This window comes from Oryctolagus cuniculus, chromosome X (assembly GCF_964237555.1).
Source record: "Oryctolagus cuniculus chromosome X, mOryCun1.1, whole genome shotgun sequence".
NCBI lineage: Eukaryota > Metazoa > Chordata > Mammalia > Lagomorpha > Leporidae > Oryctolagus > Oryctolagus cuniculus.
Genome location: NC_091453.1, coordinates 9,504,171 through 9,528,309, shown reverse-complemented (window position 1 = coordinate 9,528,309; position 24,139 = coordinate 9,504,171). Strand labels below are relative to the sequence as shown.

At 45.9% G+C, this 24,139-nt stretch overlaps 1 protein-coding gene and 1 long non-coding RNA gene across 2 annotated transcripts in view; one reads left to right on the top strand and one right to left on the bottom strand.

Annotated features, from left to right (window-relative positions):
• The window catches only part of PTCHD1 (patched domain containing 1), a 59,951-nt gene extending 37,856 nt beyond the window's left edge, over positions 1-22,095 (bottom strand). The window contains exons 1-2 of the mRNA XM_008272447.4: positions 22,029-22,095; positions 21,249-21,600 (exon numbers count right to left, since the gene is read on the bottom strand). Of these exons, the coding sequence (XP_008270669.1) occupies positions 21,249-21,599 (351 nt within the window). The 5' untranslated portion in view covers position 21,600; positions 22,029-22,095. The remainder of the gene's footprint in view (positions 1-21,248; positions 21,601-22,028) is intronic.
• A 751-nt stretch (positions 22,096-22,846) lies between these two features.
• Positions 22,847-24,139, top strand: part of LOC127484919 (uncharacterized) — a 695,554-nt gene continuing 694,261 nt past the window's right edge. Inside the window, exon 1 of the long non-coding RNA XR_011385634.1 lies at positions 22,847-23,219. This is a non-coding gene — a long non-coding RNA (uncharacterized lncRNA). The remainder of the gene's footprint in view (positions 23,220-24,139) is intronic.

The window sequence follows — 24,139 nt, the reverse complement described above, 5'->3', positions numbered from 1 at the left end:
CACTGTTCATGAGGCACACGATGGTTTTAATTTCATGCCTAGAAAGCCCACATTCTTCCTGGCTGTCTAATGGTGTTATTGTCATAGAACAACTGCCTCTTTCTTGATGTGAGGGTTGTCTTCTTTGTGAGAAGAAGCGCTTCTCTTTCTGTGGGAAGTACAACAGCAAGATTTACTAAACACGATATCTGTCTACGGCCATACCACCCTGAACGCGCCTGATCTCGTCTGATCTCGGAAGCTAAGCAGGGTCGGGCCTGGTTAGTACTTGGATGGGAGACTAAACACGATATCTGCAGTGGTGTACTTGATGGGAGGCAGGGTATATTGTGGCGCTCTGTCCTCTGTTGTAGGGGAGAAGCTGAGGAATCAGAATAAAAAGCTAGGGGTGCTTCAGAGAAGGCTGCATAGTGAGCAGCTAAGTTACCCTCTGTTCTAGAAACTTGACCTTGTATGCAATGGGCTCAGTTTAGGTGTCACCTCCTCCAGGAAGCTTGCCATGCAAATGAAGATTAGGTCTTCCTTGTTCCCCATGACTGAACAAATCCGTTATGTCACTTGCCATATTATATAACAGCATCTTCTTTCAGCTCTTTGAGGGAAGGAGTTGAGTCTCAGTCTTTGCACTCCCAGCACAGTGAATTCAGAGTAGGTACACACGACTCAAGACAGAAGTGTTGTGGAGAAGCCAACATTCTCATACAATCTCCTTGGCATCACAAGCATACATTAAACCGCTTCCCTTGCATGCCTTGAAACCTCATTAAATATTAAGAAATGATTAAGCAAAAGTATTAACTAGTTGTTAAAGACTCAGGGGGAAAAAGCAAAACAAAACAAAACAAGCAATAAACAAACAAAAGGAACCAAAAACATAATAATAGATCCCTGTGAAAATGAGTATATGCACTTTTATGTCTATAAAAGTCAAGATAGTGTAGCAATTTAAAAACAAACAAAAACAGGATAGCAATGTGTTTCCAGCCCAGCTCTCAGAGAAATACACAGGCTGGTGTTCCTATATGCAGTTCTAGAAAGAACAGCACATTGGGATTAGGAATAGAGGAATTTTTTTTTTTTTTGACAGGCAGAGTGGACAGCGAGAGAGACAGAGAGAAAGGTCTTCCTTTGCCATTGGTTCACCCTCCAATGACCGCTGCGGCCGGCACACCGTGCTGATCCGATGGCAGGAGCCAGGTACTTCTCCTGGTCTCCCATGGGGTGCAGGGCCCAAGCACTTGGGCCATCCTCCGCTGCACTCCCGGGCCACAGCAGAGAGCTGGCCTGGAAGAGAGGCAACCGGGACAGAATCCGGTGCCCCAACCAGGACTAGAACCCAGTGTGCTGGTGCCGCAAGGCAGAGGATTAGCCTAGTGAGCCGCGGCGCCGGCCTTGCTACAACCTACAGATGTCAAACTAAGTTTGATTTCATTTAAGAAATAGATGAGCTTAGGTGTTACTCTGTGCATTGTAAGTAACAGAGCTGGAAGAAAGCTGAGACATCATGTAATGGAAGAACCTGAACATAGCAGCATCCCTGTGAATGCCACCTTAATGATTTCTGCCTCAAATTACCACACTACAATAATTGTGGAAATCTGTGATGTGCTTATCATATGTTATGAAGTGTTTATGCATTATTATAATGGGTACCAGTGGGGTTTCAACCTTTTCAAGTTAAAAAGTGGGGCAAACATGTCCTTGAAGGGGAAAACTGGAATGCTAAGAAGCAGAGCATTTCAAAGTAGAGACATTTTCATGGTGCTCTGCACACAATTTTATAAAGAGAGATCCCAACAGGTAGCCAGCAATTCTCAGTAGCGACACTCAGATTGTTTTTATGAGGTGGAGAATAATGGCTTTGGCAGATCACCGTAAGACAGTCCATCCGCCATTGGCTGCTTCCCACCTGTGAGTCTGAGCACAGGAGCCAAGCTTTTAGAACGCCTTCCGGGGAATCTTGAGGTCTGTTAACAGCGAGTGCTAGGGAGCCTTTGCTGTGCCTGCTGCCTTGCTGAGCGTGGGGGAGGGAGCAGGAGCAGCCACACACTGGACCTGTTATGGCATTTCACTGGATTAAAAAAAAAAAGCCTCAGCAGGGTAAAGGGTAAAACTAAACCAACCCCCAATGAAAGACTTAAATGGAGGAAGATGGAAATGGTATCTAGAGGATGCTCCAGTGTGTAGAGGGCTAACAGCAGTGAAAACAAAAAATTTCCCCTTGTTCCCAACCCACTGTATCCCAGCCTCCTGAGGATTTGTCTACTTTGAAAATCTGGGATTGACAAAGAAATATGTGTGTGTATTTAATAAGCTGGGGTTACCTTTCGATGACACAAATGACTGAACTGTTATATTTTCACCAAACTATATTTGTTTAGTGAGGCCATGAGAAGATGGCTAGGTTGCAAGGATTACGGCTTTACATATTCTAACTCCAAAGTTTTACCATTTTTGTCGACAGAAAACAAATGTAAGAGTAAGAGTGGCTGGCGCCGCGGCTCAATAGGCTAATCCTCCGCCTAGCGGCGCCGGCACACCGGGTTCTAGTCCTGGTCGGGGCGCCGGATTCTGTCCCGGTTGCCCCTCTTCCAGGCCAGCTCTCTGCTGTGGCCCGGGAGTGCAGTGGAGGATGGCCCAAGTGCTTGGGCCCTGCACCCCATGGGAGACCAGGAGAAGCACCTGGCTCCTGCCATTGGATGGATCAGCGCAGTGCGCCGGCCGCAGTGCGCCAGCCATGGCGGCCATTGGAGGGTGAACCAACGGCAAAAGGAAGACCTTTCTCTCTGTCTCTCTCTCACTATCCACTCTGCCTGTCAAAAACAAAAAAGAGTAAGAGTAAGAGCTGCCTCCCTGATTTGTTCTGATTGTACTTTTGCTGTCTCCTCCTCACCCTAATGCTGCTTTCTGGTACACTGGAATTGGAGACCTGTGAAGCTGACTGTGCACTTCCCACTTCTTTGCCTAAGTCTCTGATGCAGCCCCTCTTAACCCTGTCGATTCGAACTACCTGTGGAACTTGACAAACTCAGCTGCACGGGCCCACTCTCAAACCATTAAGTCAGTCTCTTGGCAAGGGCTCAGGCATCTATATTTTTAAAAGCTTCCAGGGGACTGCAACACACAGCCAAGGCTGAGAGAACCCTTGCATCATCGTTCATCAAATCTTGTTGATTTTAGCTCCAAAATCTATGAAACCCATCCTCTTCCACTCCATTTCCATGGGTCCTGATTTGGTTACAGTCCTTATAATCTGTTGAGATGGGGGCCAGCGCTGTGGCGCAGCGAGTTAACGCCCTGGCCTGAGGCACCAGCATCCCATATGGGCGCTGGTTCTAGTCCTGGCTGCTCCACTTCCTGTCCAGTTCTCTGCTGTGGCCTGGGAAAGCAGTGGAAGATGGCCCATGTGGGAGACCTGGAGGAAGCTCCTGGCTTTGGATTGGTGCAGCTCCAGCCGTTGTGGCCAATTGGGGAGTGAACGAGAAGACCTCTCTCTCTCTCTCCCTCTCCTCTGTGAAACTCTGACTTTCAAGTAAAATAAATAAATCTTAAAAAAAAAAAAAAGAATCTGTTGGGATGACAAACACAGCCTCTTAACTGATCTTTTTTGCTTTCAGTCTATTCTCCATGCTGCCACCAGACTGATTTTTTCTAAAACACAAATCCAAGCCTATCTTCCCTCTGGTTTAAATCCTCCAGTGGGACCCCTCTGAAAAAATGATGCAACCTGCTTCTTAGATGATGATGGAGAATAGCTGCTCCTCATCCTAGGCAGGCTCACTCTTAGCTGAGAATGTTCATTTTTTATGTTTTTATTCTTAAATATAAGACTCACAAGAAGTTGCAAATACAGTTCCGAGCTCTTGTGTGTCCTTCCTCCAGTACCCCCGCCAATGAAACCATCTTATACAGCCATAGCGCATTAGCAAAACCATTAAACTGGCTTTAGTACAACTGTAGATATTATTTGGATTTTACTGGTTTTTATACACACTCTTTTCTTGTGCATATTGAATGCTATGAAATTTTTACCACATGAGCTGAATTCAATTTCAAAATGATCTTTCTGTCTGGAAATCATTCTCAACTCCAACTGCACATTAAAATTTCCTATGGGAGCTTCAAGAAGGTATCCAGGTTTGGGCCTTACTCAAGGCCATGCTCTAGTCTAGCACTTTTCAGAATTTAATGTGTATGCAAATCACCTGGAAGTTTTGTTGCACTGACAATTCTGATTTAGTGGGTCTGGTTGGAGCCTGGGAGTCTGCAGATGTAACAACCTGCTGCTGCTGATGCCCCCGATCTGTGGACCACATTTAGAGTAGGCCACCCTGCTTTCAGACCAATGGAAAGAGAAGCTATATGAACCTCTGGAGGTTCTCACATGTAGGCTGAGTTGACAACCACTCACATGTGATGGAATTTGATGGCTCCATGATCCCTGGAGGACATACCATCCCAACCTCTGTTTAAACCATTCTGGGTCATTTCAGTCTCCTCGAATAAGCTGTTCAAATATCCAAAAGTTCTTGGAATTAAGAAATCCTTCCTTCTAGATAACCCATCTTCTTCTTTGGAAATCTAAATATATCCTGTGTGAACTCTCACAATGTGCCCCACTTCAACTTTTTGTTTACAGTTTTGCCCACCTTGAAACAGATGAGAAACAGACTGCCTCCTTGCTTTCATACCAAATTCTGATGGCTTACATGTTACTACCTATTCGCTTTTCATTAACTATATGCTTGGTTATCAAGCCCACAGTTACCAGGATGTTTCTTAAGCACTTGACAACACTCACTTGTGGCTGCTTACCTTGTTTTCCACATGGTAGGAAAAAACCCAAGTCATAAGATGGATATTACCCTCATCTTGCTGCCATCATATTCATAAAATACCTATAGCTGCTCCCATCCTCCACGCCTGTGAAAATCAAGGCCATGACCCACCCTCTCTGTAAGGTTCATTCCTTTAATTGAATTCTGGTTTTCTTTTCCTTCTTCCTAGCACAATTTATCCCCTCTTCTCACCTATCCTCAAACTGTACTAACTCTGTCCAGGAGCTTTAAAATACGCTCATGTCTCTCCCCTATTTCAATGACGCCCTCATTAACCGATGTCACTTCCTGTTACTTCCATATCTACCCCCTTTTGAGGAGCCTTTTATATTTGCTGTCTCCAACTACATTTCAAAGAGTAATGCTTGCTAACTTCATTTCCTCATCTCTCACTCCCAAACCAATTTAGTCCAGACTCTCCCTTGTATGCAACCACAAATCAGTAATAACATCCAAGAAGTCCAATGGCTATTCAGTCTTCATCTTCCTATATTCTCTGCAGATATACATAGTTTTCAGTTATACAAGGAATGGATTTTTTTTGACAGAGTAGACAGTGAGAGAGAGAGAGACAGAGACAAAGGTCTTCCTTTTTCCGTTGGTTCACCCCTCAATGGCTGCTGTGGCCGGTGTGCTGCGGCCGGCACACCGTGCTGATCCGAAGCCAGGAGCCAGGTACTTCTCCTGGTCTCCCATGGGGTGCAGGGCCCAAGCACTTGGGCCATCCTCCACTGCACTCCCGGGCCACAGCAGAGAGCTGGCCTGGAAGAGGGGCAACCGGGACAGAATCCGGTGCCCCGACTGGGACTAGAACCCAGTGTGCCGGTGCCACAGGCAGAGGATTAGCCTATTGAGCCACGGCACCGACCAAGGAATGGAATATTCAAAAATATCTGAAATGGTTAAGCATGTAAAGATGTTCATGGGAATCCTGTATGCTCCATCACAGTATGGACATGGGTTCTTAACTGCTCTGTCCTCTACTACGCGCCTGGTGAGTAAGTATCTGTGGTGTAACGGAAACCCACTCGCTTTCCCATGATGATTTCCATCACTCAGCTCTCTCCTCTCCTTCTAGCTTGACCTAGCTTTCTTAAGATCCTTCTAACCTTATCTTTTCCAGTTTGTAAATTTGCATTTACTCAAACATTGTCTCTGGTACTTCTGATCTTGTCCCCTTAGAATAAATTATTCATGGGCAATTAATTCCATCTCCAAGATCTGATTTGTCACTTTTATGCTGACCAATTTTCAATTCCCATCAATACCTCACTTATCTTCCAAACTCCAGATCTGAATTTCTGTCTGCCTCCTGAAGATCTGCAAATGCAGGCGAAGGAAGTATTGCAACTACCTGTTAGATATCCAACAGATGAATCTTTTCCTCCAAATTTGTCCTTCCACCTGTTTCCTGTTATGGTTAACAGCTTCATTGCCTTTCTATTCACCCAGGTGGGAAACTTCTAAGCCAAAATCACCCCTTTCCCTTAATTTACTCCAACAACCAATGATCCTCAATTCCAGCTCCCTATTTTTGGCCTTGAACTTTTAGTGTATGTTCTGAAGTACTTTAGTCACTTGGGATGTTAATAGGGTTCACCAAAAGAGTAAAAACATCCATATCAAAGAAATTTGAGAAATGCTAAACTAGACAGAGGTAAATAGGTTTCTTTTAGACCCTTGAATATGATAATATGCATTTAATATGGGAATGTGACTATCCCACATGTATTGTCTGTCAAAGTTACCTGGCCACAGAACCTGATATTTTTGCACCACCAAAGGGAACCTTCCAAGAACACATTTTGGAAAATGGTGGTGTAACTTATCTCCTTCATTTTCCTTTTGCAGTTATCCTATTTAAAGCCACTTGCTTACAAACTTAATAATAGTTCTCTATGTCGACAAAGGGGTCTCTCTGTCCAGCAGCTTCATTTTTCAATTTAACCTCTATACTTCTGTAACAGCTATCCTTATAAAAGTTGGATTATGACATTTCCCATAATAGTAGACATCCTGCCTCTTACCCTGTCTAGGTCATCTATATCGTTACTTACTCTATCAATTTTTGAGAGAGGGTTGTTGATTTCTCTGTAACAGTGGATTTGCCTATTCCACCTTTCAGTTCTTGGTTCATATTTTGATGCTCTGTTCTTAGGTGCATACATGCTTAGGACTGTTTTATCTGCTTGGACAACTGATCCTTTTATCAGTATGTAATTGTAATCTGCCTCCTGATAATTGTCCCATGTTATGAAGTTAGCATTGTCTGAAATAAATATGACTTCTCCAGGTTTTCTTTTGATTAGTTTTGAAAAGGTGTATCTCTATCCCTTTACTTTTAACCTATTGAGTCTTCATATTTAAGTGGGTTTCTTGTAGACAACATCTGGGTTTTATTTTTTTTCATAATCCCCTTTGACAGTGTCTTTACTTGATGTATTTATAATATTCACTTTTATACTGATTATTGGTATAGTTGGATTAATAGCTACTGAGGATGTAACTGTTTTCCGTTTATTACATTTGTTCCATGTTTCTTTCTACCCTCCTTTTCTGCCTTCTCTGGTTTTAACTGAGCATTTAATCTCTTAATATTTCAATTTGTAGGTATTTTAAAAAATTTTAATGATGGCTCTAGCACTTAAAATACACATAACTAATCTCAGTTCACCTTCAAATACTACCATACTGCTTAACATATAATAAAGTTATGTTATAATAGAGTATGAGGATACTTCAAAACTTTCATGAAAAAGGAATTAAAAGATAAGTTTATTTTGGTGCAAATTGAATTCCATGCCTATGAGGGGTCTTCAAAAAGATCAGAGGAAATGTATAATGTGAAAAAAACTATGCATGGATTTCAGGTTTTTGTGCCAAAAGAAATTTATCTTTTAATTGTGTTTTAAACTACTTTTAAAAGCATTTATTTGAAAAGCGGAGAGAAAGAGATAGAGCAATCTTCTATCCACTGGTTTACTTTCTAAATGCCTGCAAGAACCACAGCTGGGCCAGACTGAAGCCAGGAGCCATGTAGGTGGCAGGGACTCAAGTACTTGAGCCATGATCTGCTGCCACCCAGGGTATGCCTTAGCAGGAAGCTGGATCATAAAGTAGAGGACTCTACCCCAGGAACTCCATATGGGATGTGGTGTCCCAAGTGGCAGCTTAGCCTGCTGTACTACCTGCCCCAAACTGTTCAAAGTACCCTCAGGTTCCCAGTTCCTTCCTCATATTCTCTGTTATAAGGCTGCTATTCATTTCACTTATCCACATGTTATCATTCAGTCCATTGTTACTGTTGTTTTAAATGATCTTTTAGATCAATTAAAAATGGAATAGAAATATTTTACCTTAATTTGTTCTTTAACATTCTTTAGGTAGATCTGAGTTTCTAAGCTATATTATTTTCCTTCTATCTGAATAGTGTCATTTAACTTTTCTTGTATGACATGTCCACTCACAGCGAATTCTCTGTTTTTATCTCTGTTTTATCTCCTTCTCTTTGAAGCATTATTTTTTAGATACAGAATTTTTGGTCAGTAGGAATTTTTAACTTCATGCTTTCTCTTCTTGCTTTTTTCCTGAGAAGTCTAGTGTAAGTATTATCCTTGTTCCTTTATGTAATGTGTTTCCCCTCCTCTAGTCTCTTTAAAGATTTCCTCTTTGTTTTTGGTTTTCTCTAGTTCAACTACGATACATTTAAGGTGGATTTTATGAGCCTTTGGGTGTTTTCTGAGCTACCTGGGTTTGTGGTTTGGTGTCTGTCATTAATTTTGGAAAAGTTTTTGGCCATCATATTTTCAAATATATCTTCTACTTCACTTTCACTTTTCCTTCTAGTATTCATTATGTGTATAGTGCCCCACAATTCTTGGATATTCTGTTTGAGGTGTTTTTTTTTTTTTTCACTCTTTCAACTCTGTGTTTCAGTTTGTGAAGTTTCTCTTGCCTATATTTAATGTCACTGATTATTCCCTTGTTGTGTTGAGTCTACTGATGAGTCCAGCAAAATCACCCTTCACTATTTTTACAGTGTTTTTATCTCAACTATTTCCTTTTCGTTCAGCCTGAGAGTCCATCTCTTTCTTACATTACCCATCTGTTCTTGATGATGTATATTTTTCCAATAAAGCCCTTAAAGTACTAATCACTGTTATTTTAAGTTCCTTGTCTGATAATTCTAACATCTGTCATATCTGCATCTTATTCTGATGCTTCTTTTGTCTCTACATTTTCTTGCAGTAAAGATCTATGTTATTCAAGAGTTGGTATGTATTTCATATTTGTTGTAGCTGTACATACCAGAAGCCTCAAATTTCTGTTGTCCTTGTTTTTTTCTCTGCTGTTACCTTTGTGCTTCTCCTTATACTTCTCCTTAGACAGGATCTGCTTCTTGTTGCTTTTTTTTTTTTTTTTGACAGGCAGAGTGGATAGTGAGAGAGAGAGACAGAGAGAAAGGTCTTCCTTTACCGTTGGTTCACCCTCCAATGGCTGCTGTGGCTGGTGCACTGCGGCCGGCGCACCGCACTAATCCGAAGCCAGGAGCCAGGTGCTTCTCCTGGTCTCCCCATGTGGGTACAGGGCCCAAGCACTTGGGCCATCCTCCCGGGCCACAGCAGAGAGCTGGCCTAGAAGAGGGGCAACCAGGACAGAATCCGGCGCCCTGACCGGGACTAGAACCCGGTGTGCCGGCGCTGCAGGTGGAGGATTCGCCTATTAAGCCGCGGCACTGACTCTTGTTGCTCTTTCAGCTATAATCTACTTCTACTATGGTGGAGCCTTGTTGATGTAGGAGTAAAGTATGAGAAAGGGAAATTCTATATAATCATCCAATGAAATCTCAGTCTTTTAGTAGGCCTATGCCTTGGGTCTATGATTTTCACAAGCATTTTTTCAGTGATTTATTTTTTGCCCCCTGTCTTCTCCCTTTCCTGGTTCAAGTGCTCCAAATCAATTTTCTGAATCTCTGATCCATTAACTTTCCCCCTTCAGGTAAGGCAGGAAGGCTAATGGGGATTATAGTCAGGAGGTACCCAAGATACAGTTTAGAATTGTGCTCCGGAACATCTAATCCCTTGGAGCATAGGCCTTTCTTATGGAGAATGCTGGGTGAATTTTGCAATGGTAGTATTACTGATCCTATTTTTATGGGTGAGGAACTAGAACACGCATACCTGGAAAGAGTTAAATTACTTAATCAAGTACAGATTAATACTTTACAGCCTGAAACACAGAACTTTGGGGTTCTGGAACAGTGCTTACCCCACAAAGACTAAACTGGAACTCACTGGACTTCAGCTGCTGCTCTCCTTTGCCTCTAACAGCACTGACAGCAAACAGCACTTGAGAATGAACATTAACTTGCAAGGATGTCCTTGTGGACACCTCACCTCTGGCGAGTAACAAAGACTCTTTCCTTAGCCAAACTCTAGTCAAGCTTCTCTGAACCCTCTTCCGGATAGGCCTCAGCTTTTAGACTTCCTTGTCTATTTTTGCAACACTCAATTTTAGCAAGAATTATGTCAAGTCCATTTGGCCAGAATCCCCCACTGCCTGTTTCTGATTTCCCTGGATGTTTGACCAAATTCTCCATCTCCCTCCACCCCCAGGTGATATATGATCACCTTTGTCTACCTTCATCAAGAATCCTAGAAGGTCAGTTTAGCCAGAATTCCTCCCTTACCTCTGATGGTTCCCCTTAGAAATTTTCCATCCACTGACCACACCCTACTCCTTGGCTGTGAATTCTCACTTTTCCTTATTGTATGCAGCTGAGCCTGATCTCTCTCCGTTAGCACAAAACGTCACTGCAGCAGTTCCCATACCTACCTCAGTGGTCCCCCTGAATAAAATCTGCCTTAGCATTTCTTTAATAAGTGTTATGAATAATTCTTCTCTAACACAGCCATAGAGCTGGGGCCTGTCTCAAAAATACAGCATGGAGCTCCTATTTGTGCCTGCTGTGCCTTCTGGTTTGCTTAAGGACTTTATGCAAAGATAAAGGACAGATGACTCTGTAAGGGAAGTCTTGGGTAGAAAGTAAGCCTGGTCAATAGGTATGTGGTGATAGTAGCAACAACATCCACTGTGTATGGGAGATGCTGGGTATCTCTCTTCTTCCACCTCAATGTGTTCTTTCCTCTACGCAGCCTCTTTACCCTGAGCCTGGACTCAAGCCCCTCTCTCCAAAATGCCTGCCTTGTACCGCAAACTTCACATATTCAGATTTATGTAGTAACCTTTATATAACAGCTACAACAACGGCATCCATCAGAATGAACTGCGGAACAAATAAATTCTGTACCCTACTCTATCTATTGGCCAGATTCTACAGGGGAAAATTGCATGTTTGGAGTTAGTCCTGGCAGGTAATTACTAGGATGATTTTATAGCAGTACCCTCAAGATGTGGTCCTTGGCGCAGCAGGAGCAGCATCACTTTGGGAAACTGTTAGAAATGCAAATGCCTGAGCTCCATCCCAGACCTACTGATTGAGAAAAGCTCCAGGGCTGGAGGCCTGTCTATTCAGACATGTCCTCCAGGGGCTACCTGCTCAAGGTGGGGCGCCTATAGAAGCTACTTTAGCTTATAGGGGCAATTTAGTTGTGCTCAGGAGATACAAAGGTTCACAGGGCTCCTCAGGCCCACTACTGCACTGCTCTCCTCCAAGTGCGGCGCAGGAGAGCAGCACTGGCATCCCTGGGAGCTTGTTACAAGTGCAGAGTCTTAGGCCTGCTGCATCAGAATCTGCATGTTTGTAGAGGATCCCAGGGACTTCAGAAGCAGGTTCAAATGTGAGACACACTGCTATCTCCCACTTACACTGAAGTTAGTTTTGTTTGAAGAGATTAGGCATAGAGTACAAGGCAGTCCGAGAAATCTTTTTTAGTGGATTTGGAGACTAAATAGTTATATATTTCTTCTAGAACCCTATAAAAAGAAATCTGGAAAAGGGGTGGGTGGGAAGTGCACTGACCTAAATGATCAAACTAGCCAGTAGCAAAATCCCACAACCTCTCAATTTCAAACGGCCTTACAGTGATCAGTTCGCCTGGTTCTCCTGATCTCTGGTGATTATAACACTCTTCCCTTTGAAGTGCTTGCAGATCTGCTTATGTGGGCAAGATTTCCCAAGGAAACACTGTAGTCATGTAAATGAGGTGGGAGAGGAGAATTATGAATTCTCTCTCCTAAATTGCTGGAGGTTTCCTTTTTCTGGCATGCTGTGAGTAGTGAGGATAACCTTGAAAACAGAACCCACCACTTTCCAGAGCTTTTAATTCCAAAGGCGCTTCCCTGGGCAGGAGGCAAGGGTTTTCTCTGTGTGCAGAGCCCTGTCAAGCATGAAGATGGGGTTCTGAGCCTGAGAAACCACCTTGCTGAGGGGGAACGCAATGTGCCAGTCTGCGCTACGGCTCTGCCTGCCTGAGAACTGTCTGCAGCCAGAGGAGCTGCGTGCTCAGCAGTAGGATGAATGCAGTCATCTGTAATGACGCAGATGGAGTCAGTAAAGACCAGCAACTTGCCAATCTGAGCACTGAGAATGTAGACTGAGCACCCATTATTGCCAGTTGGAGCAAAGAAAAAAATGCCTGCATGTATATTTACTCAATAGGCAATACTGGCTCTGAAAGAGCTGTCCCGTGTGGGGAGATACCAGCATTTTCAAGGCAAATAGTAGTAATGATGACATGCATTACAGAAGGCTACAGTTAGCACCTTCACATCCCTTACTTCACTGTGTTCTTTTGTAAAGTGGATATAGGAGATTGTATTTCACCCTTAGAACCTGTTGGTCGGCAAGTTTAGGTGACTTGCCGAAAGGTGGAACCTGTGCTTGGCTCTTCTGGCTCCAGATGCAGTGCTTCATCTACAGTAGCTGTATTGGAGTTTTGCTGTTCATGATGTGGCCTGCTGAGTAGTAGCATCAGCATCAGCATCATGTGGGTGCTTATTAAAAATGCAGACCGGCAGGTCCTGCCTCAGACCTGCTGGATCTGAATCTAGTTTAACAAGATGCCCAGGTGATGTCTGTGTGCAGATTATCTTCATTCGGTATGACCACTTGCCTACATGTTTCACCAAAACAAGAACAAAAACAAAAGCCAACAACTCATGAAATGAAGGTAACAAGTGTCACAGTGACGTTTGAACACTTATAATGACAGCTCTAGAGCAGAGATGCATTGTTTCTTGAGGCACTGAGATGGAACTGACGAAGGAGGAGAGCCTCCTGGAAGAATGGGCAAAGGAACCACTGCCTTCAATACTGTTAAATGAACATTTCTGGTCTTTTCATTAAACTCAGAGGTAGGCTGATTTTGAGCCAGGATTGTTTTTTAAAGTTCACCCTTTAGAACAATACTTTCTATAACGTCACAGTGGTGATCTCTTGAACACTGATGCTTTGGCTGTGAAAACCACTTAGTGATTTTTTAAAAGTATTTTGACATTTGCATTTGAGTATGGATATGGCCTACATTTCAAGACTTAACGTCAAGCCAAAAAGCGCATGTGTAGTGTGTTGAGCTGACTTTGCTTGTACTCACTAGCTGCAGAGTGTTGCACTCCTCCACATAGGAACAGACTGCTGAGTGGAGAGTGAGCTCAAGTTTACGCTTTCCAAGCTGCACTGAGACCAGAGGTGGTTATGTGTTTGGTTTTCTAAGAACTTCTCCTCACTAAAGTAAATGCCAGCAGATCTGGAAGCAGAATGGGAGTTTATTGCTTATCAACAACAAGTTTGAAATCAAGATTTGTCAAGGAAAAAAAAGTGAAGATAGATCTAAAGAAATCACATGGCTATGCTAGCAGGCAAAATTATATCTGAGCAAAAGAAATCAATACAGAAGGAGAGCACATTTCCCATTCCACAAACCATCAGCCAGCAACAATTTATTAAGCACTTGCTACACACGCCACATTATTCTAGACTCTAGGAGAGATTTGGCTGTTTCAGACATTGTTCCTGTCCTTGAAGAGTTCAAGATCTTGCTCAAGAGAAACTATTATATAGCAATAAGGTGAATTGCATAATGGTCTACAGCTAAGTGTTAAAGAATGTGGATACGAAGGAAAGCCAGATATATGTAAGTGAAAGAAGACATGAAACTGAGACCGCATAAAATAGGAAACTTTTGAGTTGGACCTTAAAGGAAGAAGGGTTGGAGGGCTTTTCTAGGGATGATAACAACAAAAGTAGGTGTGTGAAACTGGGGACTCTGAAATGGGGGCTTGCAGACTTTCGTGTTCATAAATGAAAGAGTGGCTGGGTGTGTGCCACTCAAATGTGGAGGTTCTACATCTAAAACCATATGTCCTGGGGGGTGTCTAGGTCCTGTCTGGAATTATCTTTACCGGCATCCCATGATTCAGATCAAATTCAAGATATCTAAACAGTTATGTTGGGATCATTCTAAACTGTAAGCTTCATGAAGATTGCATCACAGTCATCTTGTGGAGTGAAGGGATGGATATCGTTGAAGAACCTGGGCCCTACATCTCTGGATGGCTCCAAGACCCTTAAGAAGGATGCTTTCAAGGCCCCACCCATATTCCCTCTGTTCACACTCACCCCGATACAGCAATGTCACTTACTACAAACACCTATAGTGCTCTATGTGAGGCTTTTAAAATGAAATAAAAATCTGCCTGTAGGGGCAAACACAGCATATGGAAATGCCATGAGTTTAATGCCCCCGTGTGCAGCCTGATCAACCAGTGGTAGCTGTAATTGCGGAAAAAATATCCAGCTTCTTCAACCATGGATGGGATTTCTCAGATCCATATATCTCCCAAAGTTCCCCAGTGAGACTGGGCCCCAGGTGCCCAGAGTAGACACTTGCTTAATAATCCCGATTGGCTTCTACTTTGTATTTTAGTTTCCCCCTCCCTAGTCAGCATTTTCTGATAGCACCTCCCAAGAAAAATGCTTGCACTCTAACAAATCCTCATCTCAGCTGTACCTGGATGCCATGCAATAAGCCTGAAGTGGATACCTAACAACGGGGATCTTCTAAAAATTACAGAAATGATATTCTCAAGAGAATTTCTTAGAGAGCAAGATGATAAAAATAGCTTCTCTATTCCCTCATTGCCTCCTTTTGTTCAAAATATGAATTCTGAAGTTGAAGGCACGACATAATATGACATATTACTCAAGGCTTCCCATATGAAATAACAACTGATTTTGATTTCCTTTTTTTCTTGTCTTTTAAAGGGTAGAGATTACTCACCTCCCCTGCTGGTCATTAAATCAGTCTGGCAGGATTCCTCGGTAGTTCTGTGGCCTTCTGGGTATGTGGCGGAGACACAGGCAGTGCTGCAGACAGGCCTGCTTGCTGTGATGTGCTACCAAGCAGGTGACTTCAAAGGTCTGCTTTAAGCCAATCTCAAGTATCACTTGGGGCTCACACTGAGCCCCCAAAGTCAGGTACCAGATGGCACATCCCAAAGAGTCAAAGTTGATCAGCTCAATAGCATCTCATGTCTCCCTAGCTCCTGTGCCAAAGGGATGCTATAGTCTCTCCCATAGAAAACAATGTTAGCTTATTTCTCCTTCTCTTATTTATTATAAGAACTTCACAGTTGTTCTGCGAGGTATGTAGGTCCAGTGAACTTTGAGAGGATCAGTTTTGTGTTCATTTAAAAAATCTAGTCATGCTTCCCTAACTCTAATATGGCATTAAAAAGTTGGGCTTCCTCTCACAGTGTGGATTTAAGTTGAGATTTCAGTGTAACCATAGTTTGTCCCAAATGCTTACTTCCAGGGGCAAAGTAGAAGACTGCTTCCCAAATCTAAATGAGACGAGTGGGGTGGACATTCGAAATACTAGTTACAGAAATGGAACGTGCTTAAAGGTCAGGCAACCCTGGAGTGAAGTTGCACTTTGATTATTTGGATACACCTCCTATGAAATGAAAGGAGAATGAAAAACTATCTCAGCCTCTTCCTAATTTTCTCCTGGTGCAAAAATGAAGTGTCAAAGGCAACTGACTGGCCCAGCAAGTACACAAGTATTGCCCTTTCCAGCCAGGACTGAATCTTTTCTAAGAGCATCTGCCACTTGGATAACTCACAAAAAGGACTGGACTGCCCAAGGCATCGTAGAAGCTGTCATCAGACAAAACACCCTGAGATGCTAAGAGTAGATTCCAGCCTCAGTGTCTGCAGCGATGACCTTTAACATGCCTTCCAAACCCCAGGTTCTTTGATTCCATGTTCCTTGGATGCAGGCTTTTTTTTTTTTTTTTTTTTTGCCATTTTATGCTCAGAAAAGCAGAGCAGCTGGAATAGGCAACAAAGTGCTGCCTCCTACCTCCTCAACAGGTCATCACTCACAGTAGGGTCTTACACAGTGGCCTAAGTGGGCAAATGCTACAGATTGAGGCTTTCGGTGTGCTGATAATTGGCACTCTACTAACTGACAAGCCTCAAAGGCCAGTGTCAACTTAGCAGCTTTGCCGTTCAAGCAGTTAGATTGCATTTAGTTTCTTGGGTTCCTCTAGAGTGGGTGGAATTTAGACCACAAAGGACAGAGCTAGGGGAGACAGCAAGATAACTGCCACTTGGAAAAGATTACACTGGAAAATCTGGTCTCTGCCCAATTGCCCAAGAGAGCATTACCTCAGAAGTCATAGTATCTGTCCTCAAAATTTAAGATTTTTGGATAGGAACTTCTCTTTGGCCTTTTTTCATTTTACATAATCAGTATAGCTGAAATAAATCCTAATGAGAAAGAAAAGAAACACAAAGGTGGCAGTGTTGACATTTAGGGCCGGATCATTCTTTGATGTGAGGGCTGTGCGGTGCATTAAGGGATATTTAGCAGCATCCTCAGCCTCTACCCACTAGATACCAGTAGCACCCCGTACCCGAGTCGGGACAACCGAATAGCCCCCAGGCATTGCCAAATGTCCCCTGGAGGGCACAGTCACACCACGTCGAGAACTACTGCCTTCTAGATTATTTTAACTCCTGAAATTATTCCAGTATTGGAATTTCAAAGTACAACATAGGAACTTCTTATGTAAAGGGCCAGAAAGCAAGTATTTTAGGCTTTGCAAGCCGGGTGAATCTCTGCTACATAGTCTTCTTTGTGTTTCTTTTGCTTACAATGTTTTAAAAAAGCAGAAACTTATTATAAGGTAAAAATGTAGACTGAAATTTGCCAATCCTTAGATTGTAGAGGAAGAAATAATGGTGACTCCCATAATGGTGGAAAGTGTTGAGACAGTATTTGGAAAAACTGAGATCTCTATCCAGCTACCTGGTCTTCCTAACCTTGGGCTAACAGTTACGCTATCCTTAGAAAACTTAAATTAAATAACTCCAGGTTAAGTTCTATTAATCTTGTTTCTAACTTATGTTTATTGGGGATGTGTCCTTCCCTTGGTTTGAAATAAAATATGAGATTCCTCTGAAGAAGAGGACATTGTACATAGGAAATGTCCCTATGTAATTGCAACACTGAAATATGTTGTGTTAGGACTTCAGAGGTTATCAAAGAAGGGCAAATGGTTATCTTAGAAAAAGAGAAGCCTAGAAACTGCCTGTAAAGTTTTAAAAATATCATTTTGAAAAAACTTTCAAAGTACTTTTGGTGGAATTTTCTTCGCCTGTCACATAAATGTCTGCTTGACTACTGTCTTCTAGGGACTGTGTAATCCCTTAGATTTGAATCCACCTGGAGCCCGATCATGTCCATCACTCAAACAGGAAACACTTTTGTTCAGTCATCCAGAGATTTTTCCAGGATTCTTTCTATCTTTGTATATTGGTAATTGCTCATATGTTATGCTTTGGACATTTTCAGGTTTTTTTTTTTTTGGTGGATTTTCAATGATACCAGATAGAATCAGTCAAGAAAATTTCCTTATTATCCATTTACCACTGTTAGAACAATAGTATAAATTGGGATATAAGACACTGGTCAAATATATTTCACATGGGTAACAACAATGTACACTTTAACTCATTCAAATAGTTTATCATACGAAAAGGCAGTGAATGATAGTGAAAAGAGCACTGGGCTTAGAGATCAAAACCTGGATCCCAGCAGTGGTTCGGTCCTTGTCTTTTTTCTATGGACTAGTCAGTTAGCTTCTAAGGAGTTTTCTTATCTGTAAAATGGGATAACAGCACCTCTCCCAGTTTAGGGTTTTTAAACATACTCTATGTTTATTACCTATAATGTGGTGTAAAGTTGATATTCCCATAAGGACTGGTCTAAGCTGATTATTCTCTCTATATGGGTGATTCTGGAATAAATTAAGTATTAGTCATATCCTGGATCAATTATCTATGGGACCTTCTTGATACTTCATTTTAATTGATTACAAAGAGACATCTGTACAAGCTGATGACACCCTACTTTTAAATTTGTACCAAGATGAGTATCATAGGTTTTCTGTTAAGAATATAATGAGCTAAATTTAATTTTCTAGTAAAATAAAGAAATCAATGGTTGAGCCTTGACCAGCACTGTTAGGTTCTACCCTCTTTTGCCGCAAATTACATCTTTTTCTTGTAGCCCTTACTGCTAGGGAGAGTCACCCCTTATGGTTTGGAGTCATATTCTGTGCTGCCAAATTTGAGTATGTTGATCATGTCACTTGAACAAATTTGAAAACATTCTTTCAAACCAAATGAGTGGGATTTTCAAATGTAGATTTTTTTCTATGATACTCTGAATTACATTTTTAAAAAGGGAAAACGTGTCTTCTCGTATTTTGTTATCATACCCTCCCAGTCTATTTTTGGTCAGCAACCAGCTGCACTAGTATTCCAAGAAGGATCTCCTTCATTGAACAGGTACAACCCCAAAACATAATGAGGAAAGAAACATCATGCTTGAAGCTCACCCTGTAAAACCCTGCCAGTTACTTCCTCCACTTTGGTAGTGGGGCCTGAGAAAGCCTCCAACCCTTCTTTTGCTCTGGCCACTTCACTTGGAATGTGATGCGTCCAAACAGGCCAGGACTGTTTTTTGTTGTGTACAGTGTTCGCTGGTGGTGCTATCCTTGATGCCAGCAACGGAGTATCAGAATGACACTAATAATGGCAATAACTGTGACTCTTGCACTCTTAACACCTTTTGTAAAGGATAAGTCATCATGTCTCTAAATGGAGGAAAAGAAATAAGTGCTCACTCCCACACTTTACATTACCATGACTACTGAACGGCCATTTCCCTGTCTCCCCGCTCCCTACCTACCAAAAATAAGGGTTGGATGAAGAAAGAAACAATGAATATATCATTTTAAATCTCAGGCCATTCCCTAGGTTTCATAAATCAGGGTTTTTATAAGCTGTATGGACTCATGCGGCCAGAGAGCTATCAGCTAGAAATGAGTTCTGACCACTAGTCAGCTTGGTTTTGATTTTACCCAGACACTTCCAGCATGAAAAACTATCCCATTTCTCAAAACAATCCACTGACTCTCCCACTTGTCCTTTAGACATGGAGGCAAAGCCAGCCTTCCTCTCTCCAGTCCTAACCTTCTCTTATAATACTCGTTTCTGTCCTAAACTGATCAAAATCAAAGCGGGGGAGAAAGAATACAGTTGCAAAGAGATCTGATGTGCCTGTTGATGTCTCATTAACCTTGAGAGTGAATGGAACCGCGACTGCCCATCACAGTGATGCCTTGTTAGGGGAGAAAAAGCCAATGGAAAGACTGCCTTGGACAAAAATACAAAGAGAAACATCATTTGGTAGATCATCTACCAAAAAGCAGGGCATTTCCAACCGTCTGGCCTGACTAAATCTCTAGTTTCCTTAACATGGTGATGAATCCACTGCATGTTTTCACGAGAAAGCACTGGAAGCAGCATTATCTGTGTGTCAAAATATGTACACTGGAATACTGAAAAAAAAAAAAAACACTTGGATGTTGGAAGTACAATCATGAGAAAAACATCTCAGGATTAACATGAAGAAAATTCTGCAATGTGTGACTGAATATACGTGATGATCTGAGTGCCATTAAAATGTCCATGAGCCACTCGGTGTGGGAAGGTCCTAATTCCACTGAGCCCCCAGGCAGGTTCCCCTCAGTACTAATCTTGCTCATTGATAACCTGTCCACAGAGGAAGGGAAATAATAGAGGGAAATTAGCTTGTCTCTAGGGATAAACTGTTACTTATGGAGGAAAAAACAAGAGTTCCCCTGGTTCACGGGTGGACGCTTCTTACAATAGGTAAACTAGACATCTAACTGGAGTCTGCTGCCATATCTGGACCAAAGACCCACACAAACCCAGCACCTCCCATTCCTCCACACCGGGGTCCCAGCTGAGGCTGGTTCCCTTCTGCCCTCCAGGAGGAGAACCTTAAGTAAACAAGCCCACATCCCCACCAGCCATTTAGATGGAACCTTCTCACCTATTTTTGCTTTTCCCTCCTGCAGTCTCGGCTGTTCACATCTCTAGTCCTCACTCTTCTGCTTTTCTTAGGAACTTCCTGAAACTTACTGCCATTAACCTCACTTTCCATATCAGATTCCCACCTCCTGCTGATGGCACAAGCGGATTCCAAGAGTGTCACCCTCTAACCGGCTGCTGTTTCCTGTTCTTTTCCGGGCTACACAACCAGGCTTCTGTTCTCACCCTTCGGGCTCTGCCCCTCACCCCTAAGCTCAAATGCACCCAAATAAAAGTGGATGGATTTGTTCCCTCTTTGCCCAAAGAAGTTTTTGCATTTCTCAGAGAGGAACTACCGTGCAAGATGAAATAACTGCGAATTTCAAACCTCATCTCCTACCCTAAAAGGCAGAGATGGCCACCTCGCTCCGGGGAAGTCGGCAGCAAGTCAGCCCCCAGTCCTCCCCAGGCGCCCCAGTTCTTTCTGGCTGGTTGGGAGGCGGTTTCCTCGCCATCCCGCCTCCCATTCCTCAGCCCCTTCCCAACCTCCCTCCCCCAAGCAGCCTTTCTCCAAGCACTCGGCGGCCCCAGGAGGGGAGAAAAAAAACGGGGAGTGGAGAGGTGTCTTGGAATCTCCCCCAAGTACGGTATTTTGTTCTCAAGTACCAAGACTTTCTAGAATGTCTTCTCTTGTTCTACTCCTTCCTTGGCCCAGTTACCCCAAAGCCTCCCCACCCCCAAGCCCACTGCGACCAAAACAAGCGCACCGACCACAGCACCGCGGCCGCCGCCGCCCCAACTGTTGCAGCAGCTGCGGGGTGGCGGTGGAGGCGGCGCGGGCAGGGCCGGGCCCGGACCCGGACCCGGAGGAAACCTGGGAGGCTCGGGGTGGCCACCCAGGGGCACGCAGTGCAGGGAAGCTCCTGCGGCAGCCTCCTGGGATAGGACTAGCGGCGCTCTCAGCCGGGACCCCCGCGCTCACCCAGCCTGGCCGCGACAGGGACACGGGCGGAGGCTGCCCGCACCCGCCCCCCTCTCACCTTTAAGATCAGGTCGGTGTGATGCTGGTCCAGCATGTTGGCTTTCTGGAAGGAGGTGACGATGACCCGGCCGTAGCGCCCGGGAGTCTGCAGGTCCGAGTAGAGCCGGTGCTTGGAGCGGTTGACCGGGAAGAGGCTGTTGACGAGGTTGCGCTCGATCTTGGCCAGGCTGTGCTGGGGCGCCAGCAGGTGCTCCACGCTCTCCTCGACCTGGTATCGGCTGAAGCTGGCGCCGAGCAGGATGGAGATGAGCACCGGCGCCGAGGCGAAGAAGACCGGGTGACTGGCAATGAAGTGGCCGAGCCGGGAGAAACACGTCCTCAAGCCCCTGTGCAGAACCTGCCGCAGCATCCTAGAGCAGAGCGGGCGCGGGAGGAGGGCGAGGCGCACGCTCGGCGCGGGCTCGGGCGGCGGCGGCGGCGGCGGCGGCGGCGGCGGCGGTGGTGGCGCCCGCGGCGGCGACGGCGGCGGCGGCGGCGGCGGCGGAGGCGAGACCCTGAGCTCTCCCGAAGCCGGGGCACCACCATCGGGGAGTCCCGCGCCGCGCCTCGGGAGGGTCCCCTCGGGCTGGAGACACGCCCTCCTGCCCGCGGCCGCGCCCACCCGGAGAGCCCCCCAGCTTGGCGGCCTCCGCGCCGCCCCCACCCCGCCCTACTCCCTGCGCCCTCCCCACCCGCCGCCGCCTCCCGGCCGGAGGGTCTCCTCGCGGCGCGGGCGCGTCCCTTCTCAGCGCGGCCGGGGCCCCGGGCAGCCCCCACGGCGCGTCATGACCCCACTCACCCGACCCCCAAGGCCAACGACAGGGTGGCGGGGGAGCGGCGGCGCTATCGCCTGGAGACTATGCGCGCCAGCCCTGGAACACGAGGACGGAGAATTTCAGGCTACACCCAGTCCCCTCCCCTCCCTCTGCTCCCCTCCCCCGGCCCGGCCCGGCCCGGCCCGCGCCGCTCGCCCTCCTCTCCCCTGCCCTCCTCCGGGGAGACCCAGAAATAAATAAAGAAATCGCCCCGATTTTCCAAACAAAAAAAGTAAAGAGTTCTCGCGGAGCGGACGAGGGGCGGGGGGTTTGTCGGGCAGACCCGCTCCTAGCCGAGTCTACCCAGAGGCGGAAGGGAGCAGGCTGAAGACTGCGTGCGCCCCGCTCTCGCCAGGCTCAGGTGGTGGCGCGCACTGGCTGGTGCCGAGAGGGGGTGGGGAGCGAAGACGCTCGAACGTGGAAATCACGCCTCCTCCCAAGTAAGAGCCATTTAAGATAGCCCCAACACTGCAGCTTCAGCGGGACCGTGGGATTGGGGTGCGCCGGGAGCACGTCTACCCGAAATGTGCCCGTGGAGAATTGTTCTCTCGCACCCGAATGCAAGGTCCTTCCAGAGTGGATTGGGGCTGGGCAGTGTTGCCCTGCGTCCCCCAACCTTTTCACAAGTCCCCCAGTAATAAAAGTGCTGATAATGACAGACACTTGGTGGAACCAGCCGTCGCCAGGGCTCCCGGGCTCCCGACTCTCCGCCCAGCAGCCGCCGCCGCCGCCTCCGCCTCCTCCTCCTCCTCCTCCTCCTCCTCCTCTCTCTGTCGTCACTGGCAGGTCTGGGGGACCTGGTGCGGCGGGGCTGACGCGGGTGCCCCTGCGGGCGTAGAGTGTTTGAGAAAGGCTAGTCAGGGAGTCAGTAGCGTTAACCCCCTTCTCTCCGCCCTCTCCTACATATGCGAGACTGTGAAAGTGGGGAGAACCTTATCTCAAACCCGAGAGATACAGGTTTCCGAGCGTGCCGAGCCGCAGGGGGCGCGGGGGAGCCCGGGGGGCGCCGACGGCTGGGCAAAGTTGGGCGTGTGCTTGTACGCGCCAGCCGTGAGCTAGCAGGCAGCCACTCTGGTTCCCCTCGCACTCCCCCTCCGGAGAATTCCCCGAGAAGGCGGGCGCCGGCTTTGGGCCCGGGATAGACCTGCGGCGGCGGCGGGAACGGCCACGCACAGGTACAATTTAGTGCGTTTGGTTGCGCGCTCTAAGCCTCTGGGTCAGTCCATTGCAACGCAGATCGAGCCGGATCTCAGAGTCTGGGTCATTGAGGCGCTCTGTCCGGCCGGGGGGAGGGGCGAGGGGGACCAGGAGGGGATGAGGGGTCCTTAGGCTCCAGGCGCTTGGCTTCCCCATCCTAAGCCTCTGATCTCTCCTGCTCTGCCTCGCGGTGCCAAGGGTCCAGCGGGAGGCAGCGGCTGCCGGAGGCGCGGTCCCCGGAGTGTGGCCCGCACTACTGAGCATGGACATGCATATTAATCAAAGCCCTAGGAAGACGGAATAGGGACAGGAGGAGGAGGAGAAAGAGGGAAAGAGGGGAAACGGGAGAGAGGAAGGTGTGTGTGTGTGTGTGTGTGTGTGTGTGAGAGAGAGAGAGAGAGAGAGAGAGAGAGAGAGAGAGAGAGAGATGGGAGAATGCAACTCTGGGAAGCATTACCCTAAGGAGCCCATCCCCAATGCCAAGCGACCGTCTACTTCTCAAACTGAACTTGGGAACTTGCACGTTGAGAACAGGAAGTCGCGAACTGGGAATTCCTTTTTGATCCTCTCCTCCCTTCCTCCATACTCGACCCTCTTCCCTACATTCCCTCAGCAACACCTGCTACTGCTGCGCTGCCCACTCCAAGGGCGCACTTGCCCAGCTGCGCTCCCTGGTCCTTCCACCCATCTCTTGGCCACTTTGCTCACCCACGCCATTCCCCACCCAACTCTCAGTTCCCAGAGGCTCCCCAGGACTCCTAAATCCTGCAGCTTCCAGCCAACCCCCATTCCCCCAGTATTGCCATTCCCAAGGAGGGATTCATTGAAAGGGACTAGAGATTCCCCTGCACACTTTTGGCCCTTCCCCCAGCATCCTAATTTGTGTTCGCGGAGACGC